Source organism: Oncorhynchus mykiss, chromosome 28 (assembly GCF_057628025.1).
Source record: "Oncorhynchus mykiss isolate SJ-2025 chromosome 28, ASM5762802v1, whole genome shotgun sequence".
NCBI classification, from domain to species: Eukaryota; Metazoa; Chordata; class Actinopteri; order Salmoniformes; family Salmonidae; genus Oncorhynchus; species Oncorhynchus mykiss.
The window spans coordinates 35,888,044-35,901,722 of NC_143049.1; the positions used below are offsets into that span (position 1 = coordinate 35,888,044).

A 13,679-nucleotide genomic window follows, 5' to 3' on the forward strand; every position below is an offset into this window, starting at 1 on the left:
TAGCCAAGGCCATGCCACGCAAGCCTGAACAGCAAACCTGAACAACAAGCCTGAATATCAAGCCCGATCAACAAGCCTGATCAACTAGCCTGAACAGCAAGCCTGAACAACAAGCCTGATCAACAAGCCTGAACAACAAGGCTGATCAACAAGCCTAAACAACAAGCCTGATCAACAAGCCTGAACAGCAAGCCTGAACAACAAGCCTAAACAACAAGCCTGATCAACAAGCCTGATCAACAAGCCTGGTCAACTAGCCTGATCAACAAGCCTGATCAACAAGCCTGGTCAACTAGCCTGACCAACAAGCCTGAACAGCAAGCCTGAACAACAAGCCTGAACAACAATCCTGATCAACAAGCCTGAACAACAAGCCTGATCAACAAGCCTGATCAACAAGCCTGAACAACAAGCCTGATCAATAAGCCTGATCAACAAGCCTGATCAACAAGCCTGATCAACAAGCCTGATCAATAAGCCTGATCAACAAGCCTGATCAACAAGCCTGAACAGCAAGCCTGATCAACAAGCCTGAACAGCAAGCCTGATCAACAAGCCTGATCAACAAGCCTGAACAGCAAGCCTGAACAGCAAGCCTGATCAACAAGCCTGATCAACAAGCCTGATCAACAAGCCTGATCAACAAGCCTGATCAATAAGCCTGATCAACAAGCCTGATCAACAAGCCTGAACAGCAAGCCTGATCAACAAGCCTGATCAACAAGCCTGATCAACAAGCCTGAACAGCAAGCCTGATCAACAAGCCTGATCAACAAGCCTGATCAATAAGCCTGATCAATAAGCCTGAACAGCAAGCCTGAACAACAAGCCTGAACAGCAAGCCTGAACAACAAGCCTGAACAGCAAGCCTGATCAACAAGCCTGATCAACAAGCCTGATCAATAAGCCTGATCAATAAGCCCGAACAGCAAGCCTGATCAATAAGCCTGATCAATAAGCCCGAACAGCAAGCCTGATCAATAAGCCTGATCAATAAGCCCGAACAGCAAGCCTGATCAATAAGCCTGATCAATAAGCCCGAACAGCAAGCCTGATCAATAAGCCTGATCAATAAGCCTGAACAACAAGCCTGATCAATAAGCCTGATCAATAAGCCCGAACAGCAAGCCTGATCAATAAGCCTGATCAATAAGCCTGAACAACAAGCCTGATCAATAAGCCTGATCAATAAGCCCGAACAGCAAGCCTGATCAATAAGCCTGATCAATAAGCCCGAACAGCAAGCCTGATCAATAAGCCTGATCAATAAGCCCGAACAGCAAGCCTGATCAATAAGCCTGATCAATAAGCCTGATCAATAAGCCTGATCAATAAGCCCGACCCCACCACTGAATTTTGCTTCAACACATTACACATAACACATATTTGACACACACTTCAAACACAGTACACACACACCTCACGTCATCAAAAACTCCTGCACTTTGAGGGTGATCAAATATGACGCCCCCCCCCCCCCCCGTTCCCTGAACCTCCCTGTTCCACTTGCAGAGTATGTTACACCGTATTAAGCTGTGGACAACACGCACCTTCAAGCAATGGTCTATTATTTGCAGCATCCCATATTCAATGCAAATATTGCTACAGAATTCTGTCTGTTAATCTTGCTATTCTTTACATAAGAACAAAGATGAAACCCGCCCTCTGCTCCACCAGAGTGATTTACTGTCTACATGGAGACAAACCACATGTCATCCGTTAACTTCACAACGAGACAATAGATTCCGTTTGGGGAGCATTATCATTAAGAACAGGACAGCTCCCAGTAGCAGTACACATCTTGGATGTGTGTAAATCTTGCCAAGTACTCTGAGATTTTATATGCATTAGCAATAACATTCAGAGGGACATACATATTGCTTGCAAAGAAGCTATGTCCTGCATTCTTACTAAGGGCTTTATGTCCTGCATTCTTACTAAGGGCTTTATGACCTGCATTCTTACTAAGGGCTTTATGTCCTGCATTCTTACTAAGGGCTTTATGTCCTGCATTCTTACTAAGGGCTTTATGACCTGCATTCTTACTAAGGGCTTTATGACCTGCATTCTTACTAAGGGCTTTATGTCCTGCATTCTTACTAAGGACTTTATGTCCTGCATTCTTACTAAGGGCTTTATGACCTGCATTCTTACTAAGGGCTTTATGTCCTGCATTCTTACTAAGGGCTTTATGACCTGCATTCTTACTAAGGGCTTTATGACCTGCATTCTTACTAAGGGCTTTATGTCCTGCATTCTTACTAAGGACTTTATGTCCTGCATTCTTACTAAGGGCTTTATGACCTGCATTCTTACTAAGGGCTTTATGTCCTGCATTCTTACTAAGGGCTTTATGTCCTGCATTCTTCCTAAGGGTGTCACGTTCTGACCTTTATTTCCTTTGTTTTGTATTTATTTAGTATGGTCAGGGTGTGAGTTGGGGTGGGCAGTCTATGTTTGTTTTTCTATGATTTTGGGATTTCTATGTTTCGGCCTAGTATGGTTCTCAATCAGAGGCAGGTGTCATTAGTTGTCTCTGATTGAGAATCATACTTAGGTAGCCTGGGTTTCACTGTTTGTTTGTGGGTGATTGTCTATGTTAGTTGCTTGTGTCAGCACAGTGCTTATGATAGCTTCACGGTCGTTTATTGTTTTTGTACAGTTTACTTTGTGTTTTTTGTCACCTATTAAATGATGCATTCACACCACGCTGCGCTTTGGTCCACTTCTTACGACGATTGTGACAAAGGGCTTTATGTCCTGCATTCTTACTAAGGGCTTTATGTTCTGCATTCTTACTAAGGGCTTTATGTCCTGCATTCTTACTAAGGGCTTTATGTCCTGCATTCTTACTAAGGACTTTATGTCCTGCATTCTTACTAAGGGCTTTATGTCCTGCATTCTTACTAAGGGCTTTATGTTCTGCATTCTTACTAAGGACTTTATGTCCTGCATTCTTACTAAGGGCTTTATGTCCTGCATTCTTACTAAGGGCTTTATGTCCTGAATTCTTACTAAGGGCTTTATGTCCTGCATGATTGTTTTGTATGGATGGATGGAGAAATAGATGGATGGATGTATGGACAAAGGGGTGGATGGATGGAAGATGGAAAGTTGGACAGATTAATGGACAAACTTAAGGATCAGAGAAGTAGACTCACATCCATGCTGGTCAGATTACAGCGGTGAGTTCCAGCAAACCAGCCACTGCTGGAGCACTGGTCAATGTCCACATCCTGGAGGTTGATGTCCACTCGAACCACACCCCTGTAATAGGAAAGACAGAGAGAGAGTGGGTGAGGGGTGGTGAGAGAGAGAGACAGAGAGAGGGTGGGTGGAGAGAGAGAGGAGGTGGAGAGAGGGTGGCGAGAGGTCAGAGAGAGAAAGGTTAGAGAGAGAGAGGGGTGAAGAGAGATCAGAGAGAGGGTGGCGAGAGGTCAGAGAGAGAGAGAGAGAGGGTGGCGAGAGGTCAGAGAGAGAGAGAGAGGGTGGAGCGAGAGAGAGGGTGGAGAGAGGTCAGAGAGAGCAGCTTCAACTCAGACGTCTCTTTTAGTGTCAGATAGAGAATGAAAGAGGGTCAGAGGTTCCATTGTGACCTCATCATAACAGGGTCTCACTTTGGTCCAATTCCTACAGATGAACTATTATCCAGGCAAAAACTAGTATGAGCATCAAATGCCACTCAATGAGAGTATATCTTCCAATTTAATGTCAATTGAAACAAAAAAAAAAAAACAATGTCCTGTGTATAACGTTAATATGTTCATGCTATGTTGAATCCATTTTTATTTCATTTTTTTTAATGTGCCCTGATGAGAGAAGCAGCCTAGCCTAAATATCCCACTTGAATCATGTTGAATCTAGCTCTGAACATCAGGTTAACTGTAACCAAAACATGAATAGCTTATCCGCTTACAGTAAATCAATAGACCAAAGGCTGCTTGATGCTGTTTACCTCTGGGAGAGTATACTGCAGTGTACACATGCACACACTTCTACTGGCATGTGGTTCATTAGGCTACTACATTGGTTCATTAGGCTACTACATTGGTTCATTAGGCTTCTACATTGGTTCATTAGGCTACTGCATTGGTTCATTAGGCTACTGCTTTGGTTCATTAGGCTACTGCATTGGTTCATTAGGCTACTACATTGGTTCATTAGGCTACTGCATTGGTTCATTGGGCTACTGCATTGGTTCATTAGGCTACTGCATTGGTTCATTGGGCTAGTGCATTGGTTCATTAGGCTACTGCATTGGTTCATAAGGCTACTGCATTGGTTCATAAGGCTACTGCATTGGTTCATTAGGCTACTGCATTGGTTCATAAGGCTACTGCATTGGTTCATTAGGCTACTGCATTGGTTCATTAGGCTACTGCATTGGTTCATTAGGCTACTACATTGGTTTATTTTTTGTCACTTAAATATCACGTGAAAAAAAATGTATGGAATTGCAAGAAAATTTGCTTTAAAACTGCAACATTCTCTCCACCAATAAGAGGGGTGTGAACAGTTTGTGTCATGAACAGTGCTTGTGGCTATATAAATAGATGTGACGCGTGCATTGGGAGGGGGTGTTCCTCAATGCTGGAAGGGGTGCCCTCGAGTGAAAAAGTTTGGGAACCCCTGCATTAGGCTACTGCAATGGCTTGCATCCAAAGAACCTTTCACATATCCACTGTTGGCATTCAGACAGCTGGATAGTTGGACTGGCGGGTCCTAAATCTGTACAGTTCACTCCTACATTTCATGAACATGGTCCCAGGAATGCAACGATAGTAAAACTGAATGCCAGACAAGCGAACAAAGCTGAAATCCCTTGTCTACTAATGTATCAGTATGTAGACCTATGTCCTTGGCTGACATCAGGTGTTCTCTACCCATGGGCCCCAGGTCAGTCTCTCTCTTTATTCAGTCTGTCTGTCAGTATCTACCCATGGGCCCCAGGTCAGTCTCTCTCTTTATTCAGTCTGTCTGTCAGTATCTACCCATGGGCTCCAGGTCAGTCTCTCTCTTTATTCAGTCTGTCTGTCAGTATCTACCCATGGGCCCCAGGTCAGTCTCTCTCTTTATTCAGTCTGTCTGTTAGTATCTACCCATGGGCCCCAGGTCAGTCTCTCTCTTTATTCAGTCTGTTAGTATCTACCCATGGGCCCCAGGTCAGTCTCTCTCTTTATCCAGTCTGTCTGTTAGTATCTACCCATGGGCCCCAGGTCAGTCTCTCTCTTTATTCAGTCTGTCTGTTTGTATCTACCCATGGGCCCCAGGTCAGTCTCTCTCTTTATTCAGTCTGTCTGTCAGTATCTACCCATGGACCCCAGGTCAGTCTCTCTCTTTATTCAGTCTGTCTGTCAGTATCTACCCATGGGCCCCAGGTCAGTCTCTCTCTTTATTCAGTCTGTCAGTCAGTATCTACCCATGGGCCCCAGGTCAGTCTCTCTCTTTATTCAGTCTGTCTGTCAGTATCTACCCATGGCCCCCACAATGTTAGTGTCCATCTTTATATTCCCTTTTCTCGCTCTTTATTTCTTTACCTTTTTTTCAGTTTGTCATGAATCCTCCTGATCTCTGTGTTTCAGTTTGTCATTAATCCTCCTGATCTCTGTATTTCAGTTTGTCATGAATCATCCTGATCTCTGTATTTCAGTTTGTCATTAATCCTCCTGATCTCTGTATTTCAGTTTGTCATGAATCATCCTGATCTCTGTATTTCAGTTTGTCATTAATCCTCCTGATCTCTGTATTTCAGTTTGTCATGAATCCTCCTGATCTCTGTGTTTCAGTTTGTCATGAATCCTCCTGATCTCTGTGTTTCAGTTTGTCATTAATCCTCCTGATCTCTGTGTTTCAGTTTGTCATTAATCCTCACGATCTCTGTGTTTCAGTTTGTCATGAATCCTCCTGATCTCTGTGTTTCAGTTTGTCATGAATCCTCCTGATCTCTGTGTTTCAGTTTGTCATGAATCCTCCTGATCTCTGTGTTTCAGTTTGTCATGAATCCTCCTGATCTCTGTGTTTCAGTTTGTCATGAATCCTCCTGATCTCTGTGTTTCAGTTTGTCATGAATCCTCCTGATCTCTGTGTTTCAGTTTGCCATTAATCCTCCTGATCTCTGTGTTTTCTGTGTCTGGCAACCTTTCACTCTTTCTTACATGATGAAACACTATCTCCCACTTTCACACAGTCGGTCGGTCTGTCTGGCTGCCTGCCCCACTCCCCATCACTCTCTCTCATAATGCCCAGGCCCAGGGCTGCTTCTCGAGAGGAGCCTAACACCATTAGCTGCATGTGCCTGAAACAAACACCAATGAAGAAAAAAGGCTGAGGCTCATGCCATCTTTTCCCAGGAGCGAGAAGAGAAAGTGTTGATGAGCTAAATAATCTCTCTCTATGTGTGTGTGTGTGTTTGTGTGTGTGTGTGTGTGTGGGGGGGGGGTGTAAGGGAAGGAAGGAGGAATGGAAGGTGAGACTAAATGTGTGTGGGAATGTGAGGATCCAGGAACATGGGTTAACCACCAAGCAGGAGAAAGGCTTTTATTTTGAAGTCACTCAGCTCAAAACAAAACCATACGGCCATAATGTAATAGCTTAACCATTGTATTTGTATTTGTATTTATTAGAGGTCCAGCAAAATTAAGTCAGTTTATACCATTTTAAAACATTACAATACATTCCACAGATTTCACAACACACTGTGTGCCCTCAACATGTCAATACCTCTCATAAATACAAGTAGTGATGAAGTCAATCTCTCCTCCACTTTCAGCCAGGTGAGATTGACATGCATTAATATTAGCTCTCTGTGTACATCCAAGGGCCAGCCGTGCTGCCCTGTTCTGAGCCAATTGCAATTTTCCTAAGTTCTTTTTTTGTGACACCTGACCACACGACTGAACAGTATTCAAGGTGCGACAAAACTAGGGTCTGTAGGACCTGCCTTGTTGCTATTGTTGTTAAGAAGGCAGAGCATCACTTTATTATAGACAGACTTCTCCCCATCTTAGCTACTACTGCATCAATATGTTTTGACCATGACAGTTGACAATCTAGTGTTACTCTAAGCAGCTTAGCCATCTCAACTTGCTCAATTTCCACATGATTTATTACAAGATTTAGTTGAGGTTTAGGGTTTAGTGAGTGTTTTGTTTCAAATACAATGCTTTTAGTTTTATAAATATTTAGGACTAACTTATTCCTTGCCACCCAATCTGAAACTAACTGCAGCTCTTTGTTGAGTGTTGCAGTCATTTCAGTCGCTGTAGTAGGTGACGCGTATAGTGTTGAGTCATCCGCATACATAGAAACTCTGGCTTTACTCAGTCAGTGGCATGTCGTAAGTAAAAATTTTAAAAATCAAGGGGACTAAAAAGCTACCCTGGGGAATTCTTGATTCTAACTGGATTATATTTGAGAGGCTTCCATTAAAGAACACCCTCTGTGTTCTGTTAGACAAGTAACTCTTTATCCACATTATAGCAGGGGGTGTGAAGCCATAACACATACATTTTTCCAGCAGCAGACTATGATCGATAATGTCAAAAGCTGCACTGAAGTCTAACAAGACAGCCCCGACAATAATTTTATCATCAATTTCTCTCAGCCAATCATCAGTCATTTGTGTAAGTGCTGTGCTTGTTGATTATCCTTCCCTATAAGAATGCTGATAGCATTGTATCCTTCCCTATAATAGCATTGTATCTGGTCAAACACCATTTTTTCCGGAAGTTTACTAAGGGTTGGTAACAGGCTGATTGGTTGGCTATTTGAGTCAGTAAAGGGGGCTTTACTATTCTTGGGTTGCAGAATGACTTTAGCTTCCCTCCAGGCCTGAGGGCACACACTTTCTAGTAGGCTTACATTGAAGATGTGGCAAATAGGAGTGACAATATTGTCTGCTATTATCCTCAGTCATTTTCCATCTAGATTGTCAGACCCTGGTGGCTTGTCATTGTTAGTAGAGGTCAACCGATTATGATTTTTCAACGCCGATACCGATTATTGGAGGACCAAAAAAGCCGATACCGATTAAATCGGCCGTTTAAAAAAAATATATATTTGTAATAATGCCAATTACAACAATACTGAATGAACACTTATTTTAACTTAATATAATACATCAATAAAAATCAATTTAGCCTCAAATAAATAATGAAACATGTTCAATTTGGTTTAAATAATGCAAAAACACAGTGTTGGAGAAGAAAGTAAAAGTGCAATATGTGCCATGTAAAAATGCTAACGTTTAAGTTCCTTGCTCAGAACATGAGAACATATGAAAGCTGGTGGTTCCTTTTAACATGAGACTTCAATATTCCAAGGTAATACGTTTTAGGTTGTAGTTAATATAGTATTTATAGGACTATTTCTCTCTATACCATTTGTATTTCATATACCTTTGACTATTGGATGTTCCTATAGGCACTTTAGTATTGCCAGTGTAACAGTATAGCTTCCGTCCCTCTCCTTGCCCCTACCTGGGCTCGAACCAGGAACACATCGACAACAGCCACCCTCGAAACATCGTTACCCATCGCTCCACAAAAGCCGCGGCCCTTGCAGAGCAAGGGAAACAACTACTCCAAGTCTCAGAGCGAGTGACGTTTGAAACGCTTTTAGCCCGCACCCCGCTAACTAGCTAGCCATTTCACATCGGTTACACCAGCCTAATCTTGGGAGTTGATAGGCTTGAAGTCATAAACAGCTCAATGCTTGAAGCACAGTGAAGAGCTGCTGGCAAAACGCACAAAAGTGCTGTTTGAATGAATGCTTACGAGCCTGCTGCTGCCTACCATCGCTCAGTCAGACTACTCTATCAAATATCAAATCATAGACTTAAGTATAACATAATAACACACAGAAATACGAGCCTTTGGTCATTAATATGGTCGAATCCAGAAACTATCATTTTGAAAACAAAACGTTTATTATTTCAGTGAAATACGGAACCGTTCCGTATTTTATCTAACAGGTGGCATCCCTAAGTCTAAATATTCCTGTTACATTGTACAACCTTCAATGTAATGTCATAATTACGTAAAATGCGGGCAAATTAGTTGACAACGAGCCAGGCGGCCCAAACTGCTGCATATACCCTGACTCTGCGTTTCACCTGGTTAATATTGCCTGTTAACATGGATTTCTTTTAGCTAAATATGCAGGTTTAAAAATATATCCAGTGGGGCAAAAAATGATTTAGTCAGCCACCAATTGTTCAAGTTCTCCCAAATATCTGCAGCGTTAGTAAAAATGTGATCAATACATGTTGATGATTTAATTCCTGTGCTGTTTGTAACTACCCTGGTAGGTTGACTGACAACCTGATCCAAGTTGCAGGCACTGGTTACAGTTTGACGTTTTTTCCTGAGTGGGCAGCTTGATGATAGCCAGTCAATATTTTAATCACCCAGAAAATATGCTTCTCTGTTGATATCACATACATTATCAAGCATTTTATACATATTATCCAGATACTGACTGTTAGCACTTGGTGGTCTATAGCAGCTTCCCACCAGAATGGGCTTTAGGTGAGGCAGATGAACCTGTAGTCATATTACCGCAACAGTATTTAACATTAGATTGTCTCTAAGCTTTACATGAATGTGGTTCTAAATCTAGACCGCAACACCACCTCCTTTGGCATTTCTGTATTTTCGGTAGATGTTATAACCATGTATTGCTACCACTTTATCATCAAAGGTATTATCTAAGTGAGTTTCAGAGATAGTCAGAATATGAATGTCATCTGTTACAAGCAAGTAACAGATGACATTCATGTAACCAGTCTAATTCAAACAAATCCATTACCAAACAGCCATTATACTAGATGATCTCTCAACCAATATGTCATAGGCTTAACAGACTGTTTATGATAATGGCCTCAAAGCCATTGCTCTCATTCTGCATATCCTCCACAAAATCACACTGGAATCATTTACATTTTGATTAGGTTTACAAAAAGGGGTCTGTATTGGTTTATTTAATCCTTGGGGTGAATAGATTGCTTGGGATGTACATCCAAAGATTTGGCCTCCAAACTCTCCTAAAAAGGAAGAGACGAGACCGTGCAGAGGGATTCTCTTAGATCTTTGAAACGTCTGAACTATAATTGTGAAACTGAATCCACAGGCCTATTCTAAAAGTCATGCTGCTGCTAATCATTAGACGACGATGCCACATCCATTTGTGGGAATGTCAAATGAGTTTTAATGCGCCCTCGGGACATTCTGAAATTCTGAACAGGAACCAGCTCTTTAAAAACCAGTGGAAGCAGTTAATTTTGCAGCCAATTAAAGGTCATCTCACTGATGGCTTTTAATACCAATGTCCTCATAAAACGGGTGTCAGAGAGCAAAGTGAACTTTACAAAATAAAGTATATTGGGCTTGAAATCCAATGTCTTCAAAAGCAGCTCCAAGGTCGATAATGCTTCCCTCTGTGCAGGACGTGGATTTGATTATTTGTGATTGAACCTTGATTTTATTAGAGAGTCATACTGAGACCAAGATCTGTTTTACAGATAAGCACTGAATTACAGCAATTACAGAAATACACACCTCAAATACCAAATGCAAGTAGAAAAAAAGGGTTGATAGCCTTGATTTTTTTGCTAAGCCGGAACCGTACAGTAGCTGTCTGCAACAGCAGGGGTCTTTTTGTATTTTCAGGCTGAACCCTAATCCGATGACCTACAGATGAGCCTCTGTTTGATCCCCTTCCGTAGCCAATCTACTTGACTGGGTAAGTGTGATCAAGCACCATGGAAGATGAGATCGGTTAAGAGGTTTCAACAAGAGACTAAAGCAAAGGGTAGGTAACCCTGGACATGGAATGCCTGGGAGAGCAGGTATGTGCAATTTGGCCAATCACTGATATTCATAAATTGGCTTAGTTGGTGAAGTGAATTAGCAGACAGTTGTGGTGCCTGTTTAGAACTAAATGTTTCTGTACCTGCAGCACTCCATAATAGAGCTCCTGGCTTAGTGATATGGGCTTGGGAATTGTTTTTGGATCAGCTCAGGCAACAGCTTTGAGATGATCTTGCATGTATGCTAAAGGCATGACCAAAACAAACTAAACTTACAGTACGTAGTCTTGCCTAAATGAATAAAGCTCAGGGACAAACTAACATGCTGGAATAATTGTGTAGACACAGCACTTGCATTTAAGTGGGAGTAAAGTGGACTTGCAATTCAAAGTGGTCTTTTATAATTCATTCATGACTAAATAGATGTTTGTACACACTTGGACCTTGAAATGTGACATATTTATTGTATTTGCTAATGCACAGACCTACTCACACAGCAAAGACAGCTTTTTTGAACCATGCGGGCAAAGGTTGTTTTTTAAAACTTTTTTTACATTTTTTTTTTTTTTTACAGCAAACACATTCCTCAAAAATGAAGTGTAGAGGCCTACAGTGTGAATACAATAGACATGAGCCGTTTTCGATGGATAGTTTGGGCCCTTTTCATGCACATGGCCTGATTCAAAGCGCGAGAAGCGCACTGTCAGGACTGCAACAACAGAGACAGGCCTACAAAAACATGTTTGATTAGATAAACGTGTCAAATGTAAACCAAAAGTGTTCCTTTCAAACAAACAGTCATGAGTCACAGCCAGGTCCCTTAGTCTATAGGCTACTCACCTGAACTCGGGCGCGGAATTTGTCTTCAGACCATAGAACCCCGCAGACAAGGTGAGTAGCCAGTGTGGTACGAAATTCCCATGCTCGCATTCCAGGTAAGGCGCAGACCACTTGATTTGACTTTTGTCGAGAATGTAGCCATTTTGAGTGGCTACTGGGTCTCGGCTCGACGCCCTTCTCTGCATGTACGGTTTTTTTCGGTCCCTGAACTCGTTAAACCACTCAGAATCCGGGCTCCTGCTCTTGAGATGGTGGTGAGCGGAGTTGGAAAGGTCCTGGAGAACCACTTCCCCTTCAGTTCTTGTCGCTTGAAGGAAAACATGGGGACCCCGCGTCGGAGCATCAGAATGGAATGTAACCACTGCCCTGTGAATTTTGGGGTCCCCCTCGAGAATACTCCGAACCAGTGCGTGGTACCAGTTAATATCCCTCCGAAGGCTGTGCTCTCTTGACCTGTTGGCTTGTAAAATCATGTTCAGAAAGTTGGTTGCGTGCGCCATGGTGTCCAGCACGCTATGGAGAAAATAGTGTGAGGCCACATTGGTTCCACCGCGGAGGCTACTCAACTCATACCTCCGAGAACAGTTGACTTGTTCAAGAGCCGACGAGTCTCCCGTGTGCAGGAAAGCTGTTACCACCCTAGGCAGGTCCTCTTCGATTTTGTGCGCCACAATGGTGCGCTCCGTGAAGGGTCCTGGGTAAGAAGTTGGATGGTGCATCGATTCCTTGTTGATATTTTGAGTGCTGTACATAGTGGGGTTCTTCGATCGTATTTCAGCGTCTTTGTCGTTATCCGACCATTCCACATACCCATAATTAGATCCGAAAACGAATCCCATTTGCAGAAGCAGATGAATAAGAAAAAAAGCCATACCGTGACTGCTTTTACAGACAGAGTGAAGAATCCGTTTGCTCTCCATTGAGCATAACAGAAACCAACCACTTGCGCGCAGTGACTAAATTTGATAGGCTAATGGACACCTACTAGGAGATGAATTAGTATCATCCCAATTCAATAGCGTAAAGTGCCATTAAACGATACTATCAAAAGCTGTAGGCTACTTGCTCACATGCTCGTCCGTGATAGAGAGACGCTTCCTCAACACCCGTTTACGCTCTGCAACCAAGCGTCAGGCAGATGTTTTTACAGTCAACCAATCCTCTTACTGCCAAGACAGGCTTAGTTATTGCAGCGGTGAGCTCCGGTGGTCGCTTTACATGGGTGAGTTAACACTCAAGCCGCCAGTTTCAATCCTCCTAGTGCAGGCTGTAGAATTAGAGTGAAAACAGAGGGGAGGCTGGAGCAAATTGCTTTCAAATTCCCATCCCTCCCAATATCGCATAGGGCACCTGAGGTGTCTTTGGCTTCGTTTAGACAGGCAGCCCAATTCTGATATTATTTTCCACTAATTGGTCATTTGACCAATCAGATCAGCTCTGAAAAAGATCTGCTGTGAAAAGATCTGATGTAATTGGTCAAAATACCAATTAGTTGTGAAAAAAATGTCAGACTTGGGCTGCCTGTGTGAATGCAGCCGTAGACAGGCGTGTGTGACTGCTGTTGCTGCCAATCGTCTTTGAGAGGTGGGATAATATGGGTGGCGCGAGCTGCCAGGAGCTGTCCGGTTCTGAAAGTAGTGCGTGAGGAGGGGAAAGAACAGTGACGGATTTATGCATGACTGCTAAAGTGAAACGTTCAGGGTTTAAATTGGGCTTTTGTAGGTGATGGAATAGTCCCTATTATTTTTGTATTTTCCATGGTAACTGTCCAGTAGCCTAATGTCCCACAGTTTTAATAATGAGAAAAATGCATAAGCGTGTAGCTCATTTGGTAGAGCATGGCGCATGCAACACCAGAGTTGTAGGTTCTATTCCCACGGGCCGCTAGTATGAAAATGTATGCGTTCAATTCTGTAAATCAATCTGGATGACGGAAATGTTATAGTGTCATACTTTCTCTGTACCCTACGGGTGTGCCTGCTTATCTGTGTTTCTAAATACAGCTGTGCCTCGTTGTGTTGTGGGCTTTATC

The 13,679-nt window shown here is 42.6% G+C and overlaps 1 protein-coding gene across 1 annotated transcript in view; it reads right to left on the reverse strand.

The window, feature by feature from the left end:
• The window catches only part of LOC110509081 (metabotropic glycine receptor), a 115,697-nt gene extending 102,420 nt beyond the window's left edge, over positions 1–13,277 (reverse strand). The window contains exons 1-2 of the mRNA XM_036966584.2: positions 11,648–13,277; positions 3,162–3,267 (exon numbers count right to left, since the gene is read on the reverse strand). Coding sequence (XP_036822479.2) covers positions 3,162–3,267; positions 11,648–12,567 — 1,026 coding nt within the window. The 5' untranslated portion in view covers positions 12,568–13,277. The remainder of the gene's footprint in view (positions 1–3,161; positions 3,268–11,647) is intronic.
• Between the last annotated feature and the right edge of the window lie 402 nt (positions 13,278–13,679).